We start from the raw sequence: 22,494 nt of genomic DNA on the forward strand, positions 1-22,494 counted from the left end.
GCTCGTCCTGTCCGTCGTTGTCCTCGTAATGCTAAAACCTTCACATTTTGCTCTAAAATCAAAGTGCTTCCACCTACAACTTTGAAAATTCATATGTAACTGCACCTTCAAGTTCTACACGCCACACCCATTTTTGGTCTCTAGATCAACGGTCAAGGTTACTGTGACCTCTAAAAAAATAAATTCTGACAAGCTTTCGCAGCCGAGTGTGGCACCCGTTATGCGGTGCTCTTGTGAAGTTTTCTCTCACAACGCTTAATATCCATTCCCCACCATTAGCAGAAGGTTAAGTTGCATGTTCTCCCAGCTCATCAGGGTGTGTTAATGCATGCTACCCCCCACACTGCATCTAATGCCTCTATCCCCACTATAAGCAGGATACAGAGTTGCATGTCCTTCCACACACGGCTTTACACTTTTATCCACAATATTAGCAGAAATTAGAGTCCGTTGTGTATCCTGTCATGCTTGGTCCTTGCCCCCCAATATCAACAGGAGTTTGTGTTGCATGTTATTACACGTTGTGCAGGATATCATATCCCCATCTTTAATGGAATATTCTCCACTGGTCAGCATGTTGCAATGTGGCCAACGTTGGCTAATGGTTGTACCGTTTGCTCGGTGCTACAGTTGGCGGTTCAACGTTGGCCATACATTCGCCAAATAGTGTTTGTTGGTAAATGATTGGTAAAACTGGCTTGCCCAACATCGTCAAGATACTGATAGCCAAGTACCAACTATATATGATATAACCTTTGTCCAATGTTGGCATAAAGAAAGAGCTTTCAATGCTAATCATGCTACTGATGCTGCTTTCAATAACAATACTATAATAACTCAAATAACTACTATTGCATTACTACTACTACTACTGCTGCAGTTAGCTGTTGCTGCTACTACTACTACTTCTGCCGCTGCTATTGCTGATGATTATAACAATAATTTAATTATAATTATAATTATTAATTATAATATATGTCTTGTTTTGTGAAAGCTGGTCATAATGCATGTGCGTAAAGTGTCGTCCCAGATTAGCCTGTGCAGTCCACACAGGCTAATCAGGGACGACACTTTCCGTCTAAACTTGATTTTCGGTAAGGAGGAACTTCCTTGAAACTTAAAATACCTTTTAAGCGGATAGTTTCGTCCCTGATTAGCCTGTGCGGACTGCACAGGCTAATCTGGGACGACACTTTATGCACATGAGTTAAGCCCAGTTTTCTCAGAACAAGACGCATATTAATACCAATCAGCATGGTTATCATCACCAGTATCATAATCAGTATAATCTTTGTGTTATCCCTTAATTATGACTGTAGGTAAAAATACCAGAGGTAAAAATTCCAGAGGTAAAACTGCCATAGGTCAAAATGCCAGAGGTAAAAATGTCAGAAGTAAAATGCCAGTGGTAAAAACCTATGGCATTTTTACCTCTAGCATTTTTACCTTTGGCATTTTTTAACTAGGTCATTTTTACCGCACACCACACTCGCTCTATTGAAAAAATGTTTTTAGTATCTAAAGCTGAACTTCTTGTAAAAACAGGTTGTAACTAGTCGTCCCCTATAACATCAATCTCATGATCTCAAAGCTGGACAACAATTTGTGGAAAAATGTACTTCCATTTTCTTTTGCTGATGCTCATTATTAAATAACTGTCCTCATATTACTTGTATCCAAAATATAGTTTTGCCGCAACGGGTAACAAATGTCTATTTAAAAAAAAAACATTAACACACACAAAAACTACTTATAACGCATATCATGTATATATCTGCAGAAACAGCAAACCCTTTCTTTTCATAAAACAACGTTAACAGGCCTTGCTTAACGTTAATACTAGTCAGGTGAGCGACCAAGGACCACTATGATCCTCTTGTTGTTGTTGTTTTTTATTCATGACGTGTGTTTTTTAATACAAATAACTTATCATTGTGTAACATATCTATCTAGTTTAGTTTTTCTATATTTTGTCATTTTAATAGAGTAATAATTTAATAATTATTAAGATAGTACCTAAGATGTTAATATTTCTGAGAATCATATTCATATTTACATGGCTTATCTATCGTGAAACCTGGGAAATTCCTGTACATTCTGGCAAAGACCTATAGAATACATTTTATAGGTCTTTGATTCCGGTAAATGCCTGTATTTCCAGAACACACAATGTAAGTCCTGTTACGTCTCTAGGATGCTGTATCATTCCATACAGGGATAATTAAGTATTAAGTTGTTGGATAATGTGTTTGGTAGATTCATTTCGGCGTGTAATAATATCATTTTTGTTTAAAACTTTTTGATCAAGTTATATTTAAGCGACTTTCGTGCACAGAATGCGGTCATTGGAATGGACTCTGATAAGCACGCCACGTACTACGTCGTTATAAATGGGGTTGTGGTAAGACGCAAAGGTGCTGTAATGGGTTCAATTTGACCATTCGTCTAAAACTAATGCTTAATTCCACAAACACCGTCCTGACAGTATCCGCGGTCTGTGATATGCGGGACTTATCGGGAATGTCCGTAAAGTACATGTAGAGAGGTGTGGGCGACATGGCGAGAGTCGCGGGACTCATCGGGAATGTCCGTAAAGTACATGTAGAGAGGTGTGGGCGACATGGCGAGAGTCGCGGGACTCATCGGGAATGTCCGTAAAGTACATGTAGAGAGGTGTGGGCGACATGGCGAGAGTCGCGGGACACATCGGGAATGTCTGTCAAGTACATGTAGAGAAGTGTGGGCGACATGGCGAGAGTCGCGGGACTCATCGGGAATTTCTTAAAAGTACATGTAGATAGGTGTGGGCGACATGGCGAGAGTCGCGGGACTCATCGGGAATGTCCGTAAAGTACATGTAGAGAGGTGTGGGCGACATGGCGAGAGTCGCGGGACTCATCGGGAATGTCTGTAAAGTACATGTAGAGAGGTGTGGGTGACATGGCGAGAGTCGCGAGCCTCATCGGGAATTTCTTAAAAGTACATGTAGATAGGTGTGGGCGACATGGCGAGAGTCGCGGGACTCATCGGGAATGTCTTAAAATTGGATCAAAACAAAAAAAAGAATATCAACCTTGATCTAACAATAGATAATAATAATAATAATAATAATAATAATAATAATAATAATAATAATAATAAAAAAAGCTTTATTTACAGAAGGTTACACATAAAGACAATGACACATTATACATATTATGCAAATGCAGCAATACTTTTTTACAATGTGGCCTTCTTAAAATAACATACACAAATAGATCTATAATAAGTAAAACATTCGAACAAATATTTTCTTACACCCATACATAACACACATAGATAGACACACATGAAATATTATTGATTATAATAATAAAAATAATAAAATAATATATATATAATAATAATAAAAGCTTTATTAACAGAAGGTTACACATAAAGACAATGACGCATTATACATATTATGCAGATAAATCAATACTTTTTTACAATGTGGCCTTCTTAAACTAACATACACAAATAGGTCTATAACAAGTAAAACATTTAAACAATATTTTCTTACACCAATAACACACATTTTGACTTTTAGACAGACACACATGAAATATCATTGATTAGAAAAAAAACAACACAACAACATATGACGTATTATTGATTAGATAATAAATGTACTTTATATTGCCTTTTAAAAGCAGAGATAGAGCATGCCATTCTTATTCCAATCGGTATATTGTTCCAAATATCCATGCTATGGTATGAAAAAGCTCTTTTCTTATAACCTGTATTTGCTTTGGTATTAACAATATCGCTATGGGTGGCAGATCTTAAGTTATATTTTTGATTTTGAGAAAAAGTTATAATATTATTTAAATATTCTGGAGTCTGATTGTTGACACATTTATATATCAAGATTGCCGTGTGGTATTTACATCTATTATTAAACGAGAGCCAATTAAGCTGTAAAAACAATTCTTTGGATGGTGTTCTATTTGGCTTTTGAAGAATGACTTTCGCTGCGCGTTTTTGTAAAATATTCACTTTTTTTAAATTGGTTTTATTAGCGTTGCCCCAGATCGTACAACTGTAATCGAAACATGTTAGAATATATATATTATGAAATAATTTCTTCTTATCAAAAGCGAGATAATTTGATATCGTTTTAGTTAAGTTATTTAACTGCTTATTTTAGAGCATGTTTTATCAATGTGTACTTTCCATTACAGATGTTTGTCAGTATAAAGTCCTTAAATGTTATGGCTAGTGACATTTTCAATAGCATTATTATCTATTTTTAGATCAAGGTTGATATTCTTTTTTTTGATTTGGTCCAATAAGCATGCATTTTGATTTACTGGGGTTTATCATAATGTTATTTAGGGTGCACCATTTTTGTATGGAATAAATATCATTTTGTAAGTTAGTTTGAATTTCTGAAGGATTGGCCCCTGTAGCATGTAGTGTCGAGTCATCAGCATACAAGTCTATGTCTGATTAGTTTAGTAATACCCAATATCATTTATATAAATTAGAAACAAGAGAGGGCCCAAAATAGAACCTTGAGGGACACCACTCTTAATAGTAAGAGGGGTAGAAAAACTAGTTCCTAGTTTAACGCATTGTTGTCTTTGACTAAGATAAGAATGAAAAAGGGACAAGGTACCATCCGAAAAGTGATGAAGTTTTAGTTTGTATAACAGAATTTCATGATCTACTAAATCAAAAGCTTTTTTCATGTCAATAAAAACAGAACCAATATAATTACCGTTATATACATATTTGAGCCACTCATCAATAAGTCGAATCAGTGCTGTTTGGCAAGAATGATTTTCTCTAAAGCCTGACTGATGTTTATTCAACACATTTGTTATTCGAAAGATTTTTTTCAATTAATTTGAAAGATGTCTTTCGAATATTTTGGATATAGTTGGCAAAATTGAAATCGGACGATAGTTATTACAGTCCTCTCTGTCTGAGTCTTTATATATTGGTAGAACATATGCTTGTTTTAAAAAATCGGGGAAAATTCCTGTACGAATACAATTATTAATTATCGAGGTAATTGGTAAAACAATATGCTCTCCACAGTATTTTATAATGTTTGCACTGATCCCGTCGAGTCCCGTAGCCTTGTTAACATTTAAATTGCCAATTATTATACTTACTTCGAGAGGGGTAATGTAATTTATAGAAAATTCATGCTGTTTAAAGATTTGTCGATATATAACTTCAAATAAGCAAAGTTTTTTTAGTGAAATTTAAGCTTATCAACAATATTTGATATGTTTGTAAAATGCTCATTTAAGGCAATTAGGATCCTACTTTTGTCCTCAACATACACACCGTTCACTTTAAATTTTATTTGGCAAATTTACTCCGCAGTTTTGATCATTGTCATTATTAGATATCATTTTCAAGTTTTTCCAAATATTTTTCGTACTAGTACCATTTTTTAACAGCATTGTTGTAATATTCTTTCTTGCTTTTGCGAATTAATGCCGTAGTTTTATTTCGTAACAGTTTATAATTGTCCCAGTCTTTAATATTGTGGAAGTGATCTCTATCAAAGAAACCCTTTTTCATAGGCGGCGAGATGACTTAGAAATAATTGGTGTTGAATGTATTTGGATTGAAATTACTGTCTCGAACCGGCCTCTGCTGTTTGGAGCTTTTTACCGACCCCCAAATACCACACCCCAACAACGTTCCGCTCTCACAGACTCAATACATCTAGCTTTCGATACTGGTATCCAAAACATTATTATAACTGGCGATTTTAACCTGAATGCCAATGTCACGACATCAGCATCTAAGCTTAAGTCCATATGTGATCAGTTCTCACTTACACAAGTAATTTCTGAAGACACGCACTTTACAGAATCTTCGGCAAGCTTAATAGATCTAATATTAACATCAAACCCAATCATCATTCTTTCTAGTGGTGTTGCTGACCCATTTCTAAGTCAAACAACAAGATATCATTGTCCTATTTATGCTCTATTAAAACTTCATAAAAATCGACAACGTACTTACTCAAGAAACGTCTGGCTCTTTGACAAGGGCGATTTTTCTAAACTACGTCATGATATTTCCAATTTTGATTGGGACTCATTACAAAACGAAATATTGACATCTATGCAAAAAAACATAAGTGCCAACATAATTAAATTATCCAGTCAATGTTTACCTAACAGAGATGCCCTCATTCGTAATAATGACCACCTTGGCTAGACAATAATATACGGCGTTATATTCGGAAAAGAAAACGCGCTTATCGTAAAGCCAAAAAATATTAATACACCATTTTTGTGGCCAAAATTTAGAACAATTAGAAACAAAACGACAGAATTTATAAAATGCTCGAAAGGAAATTATTTTAACAAACTTACCGAAACATTAAAATCAAGCAGCAAAAGTTCCAAAAATTGGTGGGCCACATTGAAATTCTTTATTAAATCCTCGGGAAACTCCGAAATACCACCAATCCAATATGGCAACAAAATAATTGATGATGCATTCGACAAAGCAAATATTTTTAACATTTTTTTTACATCCCAGTCAAATACTGACCACTGCCAAATACCAACATTACCGAGAGTCACAAACAGAACCCAATCAAGCCTCAGTCAACTTATTCTTGAACCATATGAAGTAGAACTAGTTGTAAATGGATTGCCTTTAGGAAAAGCTTTTGGTCCCGATGGACTAAATAATCGATTGCTCCTTGAATTGTCCATAGAATTGTCTGGTTCTTTGAGTACGCTCTTCAACTATTCTCTTCGCACGGGATTCTTCCCGTCAATTTGGGAAGACGCAAATGTTTGTCCAATTTTTAAATCCGGCGACCCGAGTCTTGTAAATAACTACCGTCCAATATCATTACTAAATACAATTGGAAAAGCCTTCGAAAAAATAGTTTTCAATCATACGTTCAATTACTTGCATGACTTCAATATCCTAACACCGTACCAATCGGGTTTTTTACCTAGCGATTCCACAACAAACCAATTAACGTATCTTAATTATATGTTTGCCAAAGCTGTTGATTCGGGGAAAGAGGTCAGAGTAGTATTTTGCGACATATCAAAAGCTTTTGATAGAGTGTGGCATGACGGCCTAATTTTTAAATTAAACGAAATTGGAATATCTAACATTATACTTACTTGGTTTAAATCGTATATTTCCAACCGTAGACAACGAGTTGTCCTACCAGGTTCCTGTTCTCAGTGGAATGTCGAACCTGCCGGTGTCCCCCAGGGCTCTATACTAGGTCCTTTGCTATTCCTTATCTACATCAATGACATTGTTAATGACATTTGTGCAAACATTAGATTATTTGCTGATGATACCTCACTCTCAATCATTGTCGAAAATCCAACAAATCTTGCCGCAAACACTCTGAACGATGATCTACAAAAATATCCGTCTGGGCGTCTTAATGGCTTGTAAATTTCAATCCGAACAAAACAGAATCTTTGCTTATATATAGAAGCACACATGACCATGCTCACCCTACACTCATTATGAATAACACTCCAATTAAAGAAGATTCTTCTCACAAACACTTAGATGTATTTCTGACAGAAAATTTAAATTGGTCAACCCATATAAATTATATATAAGAAAAGTGTTGGAAACGAATTAACGTAATGAGAAAACTTAAATTCAAACTTAATAGACAATCCCTTTAAACTATATACATCTCGTTTATTCGTCCAATTCTCGAATACGGTGACATCCTATTCGACAATTGAACACAGGCCGAACAATATGAGCTCGAAAAAATTCTAAAAATCTATTGAAATACTTTAATCAGAAATCGGTTGGGAATCTTTAGAATCTATGCGAAATAAACAAAATTCGCATGTTCCTGATTACCTTGCTAACCTTGTCCCGCTTACAGTAGGTCAGTCTGTCCCGTACTCTTTAAGAAATAGAAGCGACATTCAAAACGTCAACTTCCGAACATCATTCTATAAGAACACATTTCTACCCTCAACCATCGCCAGTTTCAATTCCTAGCCAAGTCATATTCAAAATGCACCATCTATTGCCGCATTATAAAATATGTTGAATACTAACACTGAACCTTCCAGTAGTCCAAAACATTTTTACCATGGGCCGCGAAATCTTCAAATTTTACATACACGTCTTCGCACCAATTGTAGTTCTCTTGCTGCCCATCTTTTTAGAAAAAAACATTAATGACTCGCCTAACTGCATTTCTTGTGACGAAATTGAAGACTGCAACCACTTTTTCTTTCATTGTGCTAAGTTCAGTGTAGAACGAGCTCAGCTTATAAATAGTGTATCGCAGATATATTCTCCATCACAATATGTTTTTCTGTTTGGTGATCCTTCGCTTTCTGTCGATGAAAATTGTATCATATTAGACCATGTTCAGCGCTATCATATTAGACCATTTTCAGCGCTTCATAAAATCAACAAGAGATTCTAGCCGCCATCCATTTTCTTCTCTCTGCCACTCTTCTTCTCCATAAATTTCTACATGACCTTTTACAACCTCGAAATCAATAATATTTTTCTGTTTATGTTTCCTTTTCCCCCCTCAATTTCTATTTCATTTCCCCTGTGAAAGTGCTAGTGTTTCTCTCCATCAATGTTAGTGGACTTGTATATACGTTGCATTCTGTATTATGTTTTTTAAACTTGTAAGTTGCATTTTGCAGCTTGTATTGTCAATTTACTACGACGTCATGACATAATGTCATGCGTAAATATATTATTTATCGGGAGAGGGCTCCAATAAGGTTCGCCTTTCAGCCCAATCCAATCTCAATGTCATGTAACTTGTGAATATGTTACTATGTCGTAATAAATAAGTTTAAACCAACATGTAGAACAAAGAGTTTAGTGTGTATGCTTAAAGAGTACGGAATGTAAATAAGCGAACAAAGGTTAAACGGTGTTGAGCCTTAAATGATATTCCTTCAATGGTTTTTAACAGTGCATTTGTAGAAGAAATACTACAATAACATATATTTTAATTGCTATATTTTTTAAAACTAAGAATGCCCTAAAAAAATGTTTAATTATTGGAGTCTCTATGTGAAAAATGTTGCATCTATTTTCGCTTAAAGTTGTCAACCTCTGCGCAGAGATTTGACTGGAATCAGCATAGATGGATCGAATTCCTACCGGTAATACCAACCTTGATGATAGCCGAGCCACGTGGTACAATAATTTACTGATGTTATTTTACTTTTTTAATGTTGGTGATTTATTTGTTGTGCATGACCTATGCGTATACATTATTTTCAAAATATAAAAGAAAATGATACTACTTTTCATTGTATAATACTTCAACACAAAATAAAAAATCCTTCCACATCTGGAATGATTTTTTGTGATGGCAGAGATTGTATTTGAGAGCATGTCGCCTTTAGATTGACTGATATAAGGAAAATATTTAGTATACTGTGACCTAAAATGTCACACTCTGGATCCACTCTGGATCAGCAGACGATTTATTTCATAAATCAATCTTACGGAGGAATCCGAGATAGCCGATGTATCACGATTGACTCTGGATCAGCAGACGATTTATTTTCATATCTTACGGAGGAATCCGAGATAGCCGATGTATCACGATTGAAAATGTCAGTGCGCGTAGTCGCTCTTGATCAGCAAACGTTTGTTTACGGAGGATGTCGTAGATAGCCGATGTTTCACGAATTACATTTTACCTGTGAAATGTAAATAAAAAACATCAGGTGATAGTTGTAACTTCCTCCTTTAAATGATGAACTTCAGTTAATGCGATAATGGACGATAAGAAAACATGACCTTATCACTTTATCTTTTTTTAATTGTGGTCTCGATGGGTAAGTATTTTGGGGTGTATTTTGTCACATTGCATGATGTGATAATACAGTTTAAACTGCTGAACGTAGACGTCATCAGCCAAGCTCCACCTGTCATAGGTTGTTTGACAGGTGGAGCTTGGCTGATGACGTCTACGTTCAGCAGTTTAAACTGTATTATAAAGAATTAACAGAGTTGTTCTAATGTCAATCACTCAATGCCATTGATCACAAAATTGTTCTTAAAAAGTTCAGAATGCATTTGAACGCGGAAACTCCGATCTGAAAAACAACATAACAAAATATAAATATGGCAAAAGTATGGGAATGCAAGTATTTAAATGATAAGAATAATTAAATTTAGTAGTACCGTAGTTCTTCTGGACTGCTCTTAGCTTCACAATGCGTACATACAGCTACAAGTCACAAGGGTGTACGGTCTTTTCTCCCCCTGGTCTTTTCTCCCCCTTGGACATTTCTCCCCCTAGTCGTTTCACCTCCTAATACCCTAGTCTTTTCTCCTCCCAGCATATTTCATGCTGGGGGATTAATCTGCACTTTTAACACCTCTATTGATATACTTGATTAGTCACCGATTGAATTATCAATGTTAATTCAACCAGTGATCAATCAAGCTCATTAATAGAGACAGGATATTTATCATTGCTTCATTTTCATTATTTGTGAATGAAATAGATTGAGTGTGTTTATTTCATTTCAATATTATAATGTTAAATTAATTTAAACAGTCTTTGCATTTTTTTGAAATTTAGTGTTTTTAGGTTGTATTTTTTTTAACATTTATACTATTACTATTATTTATACTATTATTAGCCAATACTTAAAAATAATTAACAATAAAGTAACTAAGAATTATATTTCAAAATAAATCCATACATTAATTTGAATTAAGTATGTACATTTATTTTTAACATAATATAAGCTACTTTTTATTTACTTATGCCAAAGTATGTATGTACAAAATGCAAAAAGTTACTAGATTATTCAAGTGAATTATTTTTTTTAAATTAAACTGCTAAAGATTTAGATCACACAATGAATGATAGAAATTGAAATAAATTGCTAAAATCAGTGTGTGATTTAAATGTGTAGCAACCCAAATTTTGAATATTGATTATTAATTTTGAATTTAATATAAATATTTCCAAACTGTAAAATATAAATTTCAAAATGATCATGAAGCAATGAAAGTCAAATCAAAACTAACTTTTTTCATGACATTGGGACTGGGTAGGATATGGACAGGATGTGGAAATGGTCAGGTGTGAATCCCTAAGACATTCTTGTGAAAAATTCTTGCTTAATTACATGGGTGGAATGTGTCATCCTTTGGAATGTATCATCCTTGTTTATTTGAAAGAATGTGCCAATCAACATCTTAGCTCATTTTAACTGATCATTTAACAGAAACACAACACAATTACTAATTGGTTTATTTTATTTTATTTCAAATCATCAATTTTTATTCATAATATGGTATACAGCAAAAACAATGTTTAGTTTTGTAAAACATTTAATGAAAGTTTAAATATATTTTAAACATAAACAGAAACACAATACAATTACTAATTATTTTATTTCAATTCATCAATTTTTACTCATAATATAATGGTATATATAAAAAACTAATTTTAGGTTTTATGAAATTTTAAATATATTTTTTTGTAATAAATATACATTAAAATGAATAAAAAAATATGAATGTGTTAAAATTGTTACAATAATATCATTTAAGAAGTTATATCTGCGCCAATACATTTTGTTGTATAAAATAAAAAAAATGTATTAAATGATAATTTTAATGAAGAATAAACATATAAATGTTTAAAAATGTTATTATATCATTATAGAGGTTAGATCTGTGCCAAGATTTTTTGTATTAAATAATAATCTGTATTCAATTATAATTTAAATGATGAAAAAATATGAAGAATTAAAAATTGTAATAAAATAATTTTAGAAGTTAGATCTATACCAAGACATGTTTTCAGTATTAAAACGCATATAATATTATAAAAAATAACTAATCAGATATAAAATAAAACACACTTTTTTAACTGCACTGATTCACATTTACTGGTACTCATCTATATATTATATATAATATTGATATAACTAAAATGCTCCTTTATTAACCATTCTTCAATCATATACTTCATTTTCTCCTACCTAAATATACAGATAATAAAAAAATGTTGGGAGGAGAAAAGACCAGGGGAGAAACGTCCAGGGAGGAAAAAGACCGGAAATCGTCACAAGTAATGCTTATAATACGACCTTAATTTCTCCTTCATGTTAGTTTGTAATGAAAAAATCAGGGGTGATACAAGTTCTGAAAACATATTAGTACTATTTTGTTAGTCCATCTCAACGGACTCCCAGAGTCTTTGATAATTTTTGCTATGACAGTTCTGGGCAACCCATTGGGTTTTAACCGTAATAAAGCTGAGAGTTGAATTATTGCAACTACTATTTTCTTTTCTGTCTGCTGATTTTGTTGCATATGGCGTCGTTCTGAAGACTGCCTTTCCATATGCACACAAATTTTGACCCCTGTGACCTTGACGAGTATGACTAAATACCGAAAACAGTGCTGTTTTCGCGAAAACAGTAAATTTACCAAAAACAGTGAGATTTCCTACCTTTACATCGTGATAGTGGCGTTAAACTATTATTTTAATGAATGTTTACTCCAGTTCGCATTAAATTGATGCTATATATTAATTACTTCTTTTTTTTTACAAAAAAAACATTTTATTCTTGTTTAAAAACGAAAATATTATGTAATACAAGGACATGATGCCGAAGAGTTGATTTAAGGAAATTAGTAAGATTTCCCACCTTTACATCGTGATAGTGACATTTTACAGCGCTATTTAAACAGATTTCTTCCCTATTTTCAATTATCTTGTGTCACTTCGATCATGCATTTTCATGACCAGATTAAAGTTATAAAACCAGGCAGATGAATCACTTAGGGCTATGACCCATTACATTTGCGTAATTGGGTTAAAAACCATGTATGCCGGTATTAATCAAAGGTTTCACACCAGAAAGATAACTATGACAAATACTTAACACTCCAAAAAATGTAATGCATGCCTATTGTTATACAAACAATTGAAGGTACGTGTTAGACAACGACTGACGAACAAACAAAGAATTCATAGGTTGCATATTATGTATATTTTATAGTAACTTTCTGTACAAGAATAAATCATAAGAAATTATTTCTAATAAAATACACACACACATATATATATATATATATAAAGTAAGAACACACGAACAGGTACGTTAATAAAATAATTCCGACTTTGCAAACTTATGTATGAAAGCGGTTAATTTTGACACGGTTAACAATGCTGTTTTCGGTAACTGTTTTACTGTTTTCGGTAGTATTTATTTGTTTCATATTTTGAATTCGGGTTCTTGAATTAATAGACTTCTATACAAATTAATAAAATATTTTTGGTAATGTATTATCGATATCTATTTCTGACTAACATATTGAATACATACTGTTTTCCTATATTTGTTCACTGTTTTCGGGCGTAATTTTACTGCTTTTACTGCTTTCTTATATGAAAAAAAAACTGAATGTGGATTATTTTTATTAAAATAAATTTATTTAAAAGTTTTAATATATATGTTGAAAATAACTTTAAACTGCTATTCTTTTTTTAAACCAGGCATAGGAAAAGGCGATGTTTTCGTCTTAATATTCAATGTTTTTGTATAATAAAACACTGTTTTCGGTACATTTTACTGTTTTCGAAAACAGAACTGTTTTCGGTATCTAGTCATACCGGACCTTGACCTTGAACTTAGGGTCCGAATTTAGGTCTCAAAATCTGCGTTTAGGTTTCGAAAAATGCTCATAACTTCTATCAAAGCGTTTTTCGGGGGCATATGTCTTTCTATGGAGAAAGCTCTTGTTTAATTTAAAGAAGATTGACTGTCTTGGTATGATTTTTTTTCTTGGTATGATCTGTCTTTTAAAACATGATTGTTGAAAACTTATGAACTTCGTATCTCATCATAAAATGCTATTATTACATGTTCAATTAAAACACGTTTGAAATGATGTGCATATTGTGTAAGGCAAAAAACATTTAGCAAAAATGATTGATTGCCAGCTGCAGCATCTTTCCCAGGGATGGCGAAACTAAATTAAGTGTAATATTACAGAAACCCAATAAATAATGTTATTGTTAAAATTGCATCCTTTAATAATTTCTGAGTGGGGTTAAAACAAGTTTTTAAAAAATAAAATATTTGTGTACTGGTCGTGTACATAATTCCGGCCACTTTTGGGACTATTTTAACAAAATCTTTTGTTTTAGGCAACTGGTTGAAACTAAACTTCACATATATAATCCTGGGTTCAAAACTCATCTAGCATGAAAATTTCAATAGAATTAGATCAGTGTATGTTACTTTTATGAACAGAAATTAATGACATATAAACTATCAATTTTCATAGGGCAATTGTACCTAAAAAATCGGCCACCTTTTAGTTTAATCTGCAGGTAAAATTACAAAGCAATATCTTTAGACAAATGTCCTCATTTTAGGAGTATTAATAAAGGTTTACACAAACAATTTTTTTTCACTTGAAACTTAAAATAATGCGACATTATATACCAGTTACTCCCCCTACCTAACTTAATAAATATAGTGAACAATCACTTTCAATTGGCAACTGCAAATTCCTAAAAACTATTTGTTTTTAATATATTTTATAAAAAAAAAAAATATAGCTAAGAAATTTAACACATTTTGTATATAAATTTTACTTCATTGTCGATTTTTAGTAAACGCTTGTATTTAATTTTACAACAAATAACCTATTATTATTCTAATCAAGGGAGGTAATTCATATATTAAAAAAGTATGTATTAGGTCCTAATTTTTATGTTTTGATATATGTTTTGATACAATTAATTGAAAATACCTTAGTTAAAGTTTATTAGATAAAAAATAACAACAATTTTAACAAATATATTTGTTTCTTATATAAATATAAGTAATACAAATATTGATAATGTCACTTTTTCCACATGACAAAATCATCGTCCTTCAAATGTGACATTGTGATATAAAAGTTCACAGTGATATGCTTCAAATGATTTGCAAAATATTGAGAAAAGGGTTGGTTTTTAAGTTGATTTTAATAAAAATCAGCAAAATGTGTATGCTAAGATCATGAAAATGATTTAACACAGGTGGCCGATTTTTTACGTACAGGCCGGAATTACGTACACGACCAGTACAGTTCAATGCATTGCTTATTTCTATTATTTCTAACAGCACAGAATAATAATGAAATAGTAATGATATATGTACATGTAATTACTTTGTTCTCTGTATATAAAAGGATTTGTTTGCAATGTATTTTGGGAATGAAATGTGTGCTTATATTTTACATTACATTCATCTATGTTGTCAAAAATGTGCTGTATAAATATTGCTTTATTACTATGAAAATTGTGATTAAATGTACATGTTTTAAAATAAATAAATGATGATTGCATTTTGACAAGTACCATAATAATTATTTACTCTATTGAAAACTGTATGTTATGTGAACTTATGATATGTGATTGTTGTCATTTCAAAAAATATAAAAGTATAAAGTACATAATATTTGATAACCACTTTTCGCGCGCAGATAAACAAAAACTGGTTGGCACAAAGAAATTTTGGACCAGAGCTTGCCCTGTCTATGTCTGTTTGAAGAGGTTTTGCCAACCTGTTATGGGCATCTGGTTGTCTGTAATCATTCGACAGATATTTTCTCCCCACAGACTTTAATCAACTCAATTACACCTCTGGAGCAGGACCTCTGCTATGTCCTGCAGACCTATACCTTCTACCAGATCATGTCTGTTATTAACTCTTTTAGTGCTAGAACCGAATTTTGAAGGCCTTTGCAAACAGTTTGGATCCAGATGAGACGCCATAGAACATGGCGTCTCATCAGGATCCACACTGTTTGCTTTTCTGATAGTATTCTTTGAAAAAAATGCTAATTAAAAAAATTCAGCAGACGACATTTTAGCAGACGACAAATTTCCCAGCATGCAAAGGGTTAAGCAACTGTATATTGCTCTTCTGTCAGGTGTGGCGAGGGCACAGGACTGCTCCAACTGCCTGTATGAGGGGGAGCACTGCTATGTCTTATACCCAGACACACACAAGTGTATGTTTGGCTGTAAGCCAGGGTGGGTGGGGGACAACTGCCAACAGAGATGTGACAGGAAGTGTGCAGAGTGCAGGCAGGTCATGTCTTCACAGGAATGCACAAGGTATCTAATGAAATTGTTGTTAAATAAACAGCTAAAATTGTTGCAGATTCCATGGAAATCAACATGTTCATTTTATGTTTATGTAAAGAAAAGCAAAAAAATGAGCTACTGGTTTGAATATAATTATGTTTTTATAAAGAGTAAAATTATATGTCTGGACTACAGTTTATAATTGGTTGTGGTGGAGAAAAGATGATGAAAATTTAATTGATTATACGTGTAGAAAGCGAATAAGATCATATATTAATATAAGTGGTTAAAGGCTCAATAATTACAAACGATGATAATGCTGCTGCTAAAAGGGCACACAGTGCTCAAAGTGAGCAATACGTTTTCATTCCATGTCCTATGTCCTGTGTTGCACTTAATCTCACCATCAAACTTGTTACCACTTTTGAATCCATAGTTTTGGCTTATTTTTAGCTCACTGGTGAGCTTTTGTGATCACCTTTTGTCCATCGTCTGTCATCAACATTTACCTTGTTATTACTCTAGAAGTCACATTTATTGTCCAATCTTCATGAAACTTGGTCAGAAGATTATTGTTATTATGATAGCTGAGTTGAAAAATGGGTCTGGTCCATTGAAAAACATGGTCACCATGTTTCGGTTGTTCAAAAACCCTTTGCCCAAAATGTGAACAACTCCGTAAAAAAAAACATAATTTTATCACGTCTTTTAAGAAAAACAAAAAGCTTTTTTTTAGAAAAGGAAAGCCGTTTTAGCTGTGTTTTTTTGCAGAAATAATATATTTATGCTACAGATTTCGTGTTCATTTAAATTACAAATAGTTTGACAGTAATTGTTTTGATATGATACATTTTCCAAAGTCTTTTGTGTGTTTACTTCTTCATGTTTATTTGCAGATATGTGCACATATTGTAATACCCCAGCATTATCGTGTTTAGTTTAAATGTTTAAATATGTAATGTTCACTTACCTGTTAAAACCTGTTTAAGTCGTACCTATTTGGTGCCCCTGAATTGCCACGGCAGGCCATATCTGTTCATGAACGCCAGGATGGCCTGTCGCTCCAATTCCCATTCAAAACACTTTATTTGACATGTATCCATGTTGTTTACATTTTACATTACAAAACATGTTTTTACATTGTCCTTAAGCCGTCCTGAAGGAAAAGTAACCAGTCTTTTTTGTATTGACACAGTCTTTTGTTGTTTAAATTCCTTAAGAATAACACTAATTTCATTCACGATGTACAAAATCCATGTTTATGTAAGTGTTTATATACTTTTTATACGTAAATTTTCATTCTTAACAGGAATATTCAGCTAGTCGCTTGTTTGATGATGTCATTATAGGCTGTGACGTCATATTTTTGGCACATTTAGCGCTCATTCTATGTATTTTTGGCCACGGCCATCGGCAACTTGTTTCGGCCACCGGCCTGGGCCTTCGGCCACCCTTAAGTATATAAGTAAGGCTCTTTTTCGGCCAAGGAACATTCAAAATTCTAAAACTGACGAAAGATCATTTAATTTACTTGAAAGGCGAATTTCTGATATGATGGTTAGCATTAAAAGTTTTATTAAATTTACTTTAAACGTTTGAGCTTTAAAATAACACGGACATTTCTTTAACTCGAAGTTTGTGTAGTAAAGTAAAGAGATTTTCATTTTTAAAAACTTCAGTATTATTTTTGTTCATGATTTATATGCTGATATATTAACCATGATGCCTTATGTTTACATTCTAACTTTCGTATAGATCAATAGGTAAAATAAGGAACATAAATGAAAATAATGCTCATCCCTACGCAGTTATTTCGTTAATATGCTGTTAAACTTTTCTGTTCAGTAAAATGTTATACGTTTAGCAATAAACTGTAAATCATGACCGTTCTTTCGTCTTCTTGGATAAATGGAAAGACCTGAGTCGTAACAATATTTGTAACTATTAGAAAGATCCAGTGTCAGATGTATGGTACCTAAATAGAAAATCAATTTTGAATTTCTAGTTGATATTCATAAACTAATCTACTTCCTTAAAACCGACTTTAATTTATATATTGTATATAATTGTGCTAAAACTATTTCATAAAAATATATTAAAAATTACAGTTGTTTTCAGTATCTGAATCTGTTCTTGTAAAAGCAAGTTGCCATACTATATAACATTCAAAGATGTTGAGATACTAATCACGTGATCTCAAAGTGTGACAACAATTTGTAGTAAAAAGTACTTTCATTTTCTTTTGCTGCTTATGCTCATTATTCACTTATTGTCCTTATATTACCTTTATCCAAAATATAGCTTTGTCTCAATGGGTAACACTTTTTTATTTAACCCCCCCCCCCCAAAACATAAACATACAAAACTACTAATTACGCATATATTTATGTATCTGCCAAAACAACAACCCTTTTAAAATGAAATTAACAGCCCTTGCTTAATGTTAACAATACTCAGGTGAGCAACCAGGGCCACTTTGGCTCTTGTTTTTCAATCTTGGTCAGAATTACTATCTTAAAAATATCGAGGCTAAATTTAATTATGAGTTCGGTGATGTGGTCGCTGCGTCATATCATAAAAAACAAACCTCACAAAAGCTCTTTATGCCATATGGCTGTTATGTGTGACCTTATAATCATGTAAATATGTTGTCTGAATTTTTGACTTGAACATATATATCTAAGCCACGTTAAAAACTGAGTAACATGGGCTCTCTCTTTTTTGTTTTAATTGGTAAAATCCAACACATTTCTGGGTCTTTAACTTGTCATTGAAGATTTGAAGCAACATTTATTTTTTATTAATTACAAAATATATTGGACTTCATAAGATTCTGAATAATTTTAACCCTTTGCATGCTGGGAAATTTGTCTTCTGCTAAAATGTCTTCTGCTGAATTTCTAAAATTAGCATTTTCTTCGTTTTTTTTTCAAAGAACACTTTCAGAATAGCAAACAGTTTGGATCCTGATGAGAAGCCACGTTCTGTGGCATCTCATCTGGATCCAAACTGTTTGCCAAGGCCTTTAAATTCGGTTCCAGCGCTGAAAGGGTTAAATCAACAAGGATTATTTTACTTTTAATTAAAAACCAAATAGGTCATGATCTCTGCCATTACACAGGTGCTCAGTCATGGGGTATTATGGGCCAGAATGCAACCTCCGCTGCAGTGAAAATTGTCAGGGGTTTTATAACAATGCTTCAACATGCGATTTCTATGGCAACTGTATCTATGGTTGCAAGGAGCCATGGTATTTTGGGCCAGAATGCAACCTCCGCTGCAGTGAAAATTGTCAGGGGCTTTATAACAATGCTGCAACATGTGATTTCAATGGCAACTGTATCTATGGTTGCAAGGAGCCATGGTCCGGACGGACTTGCAGCGAACAAAACTGTACCAAACTTCATTGCACCGAGTGTCGAATAGGCAGCAGAGCAGTACATCTATTGCTACAAATGTGAAGAAGGTATGCTTGTAGACCATAGTGGTTTTTCACCATTTTGGGAACTGGGGCTGGGTTCCCTTTGGATTAGGAAAAACGGCAGCGTTTTGACTGAAATAAGGACATTAGATAATTTTGTTTTGTTGTGGTTTTGCTATGAAATGCTTCAAAATTGAGAATAAAAGTGTTTTGAATATTATATTTACTAAGGTTCACGATACTGTATAGAGCTAAATGGGAGATGAACAAAATGTTGAAATCTAAAAAAAATTGTCTTAATGGAAACCTTCCAAACAGGGAATTTTTAGGCCCCATTTTGGAAAAATATATACTTTTTCCATTGGGAATGTTGCCAAAAACGGGCCCCAATTTTCTACCAATGTGTTTTCTTTTCTGGTCTATTTAAATGGTGTCGGATCCCTTGAAGTTTGAAATAATGCCTATAATACTGTATTTTGTGAACATGGCATTTCAACTTTTGTAATAAGTTATTGTCTGTTGTATAATACTATGATTTTCAAAAATATTATTTAAAAAAACGATTTTCAGTCTGCACTTATTTTTGGTCAAAGTGAAACATAGCCCTTCTTTTCGCAGTTTTTTTTCATCTGCAGTTCAAAGCCTGTAGCAAAGAAAGGTATTTACTAACTTCTTGAAAGATAACACTTAATTTTTAGCACTACTTGCATTGAAACAGTGTTTTATTTCCATTCAGGTTATTTCTGGGATAATAATCTTCTGTTATGTACTGCCGGCTGCTCTCTGGGCTGGTGGGGCGAGTCATGCAACATCAGCTGCAAGGCAGAATGTCAGGAAGGGAATTGCAGCCAGCACGATGGGACCTGCCTGGGGCCATGCCTGTCTGGATATTATGGGGCCAAGTGTGACAGGAGGTGTAGTCCATACTGTGTGAACAAAGTATGCAACAAGAACGATGGGACCTGCCTGGGGCCATGCCTGTCTGGATATTATGGGGCCAAGTGTGACAGGAGGTGTAGTCCATACTGTGTGAACAAAGTATGCAACAAGAATTCAGGTAAGCATAATATACATTAATTTAAAAATAGCAAATATTTATCAGGATTTGTGTATGCTATGCAAAGTTTAAGAGAATACTGTCAAAGTCATTTCACAAAACATCTTTTAACACTTGAATTATAAAAATAATAAATAATTTCTGCTGGTGCCTTACTTTCAATAAGGGGAACCTCTTAACACATATTTTTGGGAAGATTCTAGAAAGTTCATTTAATATAAAAAAAATTGCAAATGTGCCAATATTTCTATCAACATGTAAAGTTTCCTTAAACAAAAGAACATTACATTCAGGGAGCTGTAAAGATGGTTGTTCGGAACGGACGATATACGGCCCGGAGTGTGTGGACACGTGCTCCAAAGCCTGTCTGAACCAGGCATGTGACCAGCTGACAGGGGCCTGTCTGGGATGCCCTGCTGGAAAATACGGCCCGGAGTGTGTGGACAGGTGCTCCAAAGCCTGTCTGAACCAGGCATGTGACCAGCTGACAGGGGCCTGTCTGGGATGCCCTGCTGGAAAGCAAGGCAGTCTGTGTGAAAAAGGTGACTATTACAAGTTTATATGACACACATTCTGGTTAAACTTGGAATAATACATGTGCATAAAGTGTTGTCCCAGATTACCGAGTGCAGTCAAGCATGACACTTTCTGATTTTTTGTGTGTACATTTTTGTTTATAAAAAGTCTCTTCTTAACGAATATCCAGTTTAGATAGAAAGTGTCATCCCTGATAAGTCTGTGCGACCTCACAGGCTTATATGTGACTACACTTAAAGCACATGCATCAAGCCCAGATTTGCCCAACTAGACTATTTCCATGAATCCCTCTGATAATCCAAATCACAATTACAATTACTTAGCATATTGAATCAACATTAAAGCCATACCAATACAATTTCTGAAATAAGAGTAATTGCCCTTTTGTTGTTTGTGTATGATGTAACTTTACAGGGCTATATCTAGGACACCATAACAGATTTCAAAATAAAACTTCATGGATGTGTAGAAATCAATGAAAAGAAGTACGATGCACGAGAATCATAACCCTTCACTTTATAAAATAAGAGTTATTGCCCTTATTCATTTTTGTGTCATGTAACTTTTCAGGGCTCTCTCTCAGACAGGATACAAGATTGCAACATGAAATTTCATGGGTGTATAGATATCAATTAGGAGATTTGCCTTGCACAAAAACCATATCCCTACACTTTCTTAAATAAGAGTTAATGTCCTTTGATGTTTTTAGAAGGTGTAACTCATGGCTATATCTGAGATACCCTACGAGATTTCAACATGAAACTGTGTTGATATATATATATCAATGAGGAGAATGGCAAGTGCATAAATACAATAACTCTACACCTAATTATTATTATTATCCCCGCCATAGGCGGAGGGATATTGTTTTGGCGTTGTCCTTCCGTCTTTCGGTCCGGCTCTTTTGTGTCCGGAGCCATATCTTTGAAGTGCTTTGGCGGATTTCAATGAAACTTAGTATGAGTATATATATGGATAAGAGGATGATGCACGCCTTATGGCATTGTACACCATTTGTTAATAACAGAGTTATGGCCCTTTGTATCTTGGAAAAATGCTTTTTTTTGTCCAGAGCCATATCTTGGAAGTGCTTTGGCGGATTTCATTGAAACTTGGTATGAGTATATATATATGGATAAGAGGATGATGCACGCCAAATGGCATTGTATACCATTGGATAACAAAGGAGTTATGGCCCTTTGTATCTTGAAAAAATGCTTTTTTGAGTGTCAAATATAACACTTTAGTGTCCAGAAGCATATTGGCAGGGGATATCAATTCAACAAATTTGCTTGTTTGAAGGATAATATCATATATCAAGAGATTTGCACCCATCCATACACAAAATTTACTTTGGCAGGGGATATCAATTCAACG

The 22,494-nt window shown here is 33.6% G+C and overlaps 1 protein-coding gene across 17 annotated transcripts in view; it reads left to right on the forward strand.

The window, feature by feature from the left end:
* Positions 1-22,494, forward strand: part of LOC127861594 (multiple epidermal growth factor-like domains protein 10) — a 73,359-nt gene that overhangs the window by 32,177 nt on the left and 18,688 nt on the right. For 2 of the 17 annotated variants that reach the window (XR_008040285.1, XM_052400210.1), the window contains exon 5: positions 20,874-21,122. The exons of 12 other annotated variants lie outside the window; for them this stretch is intronic. Coding sequence is in view for 4 of the 5 variants with exons in the window: in XM_052400210.1 (XP_052256170.1) it covers positions 20,874-21,122 (249 nt within the window). In the remaining variant the exon portion in view is untranslated. Of the gene's footprint in view, positions 1-20,259; positions 20,581-20,873; positions 21,123-22,494 lie in introns of all 17 variants that reach the window. 3 more of the 17 variants (XM_052400225.1, XM_052400222.1, XM_052400223.1) reach the window with 3 other exon arrangements.

Source organism: Dreissena polymorpha, chromosome 16, assembly GCF_020536995.1.
Source record: "Dreissena polymorpha isolate Duluth1 chromosome 16, UMN_Dpol_1.0, whole genome shotgun sequence".
NCBI lineage: Eukaryota > Metazoa > Mollusca > Bivalvia > Myida > Dreissenidae > Dreissena > Dreissena polymorpha.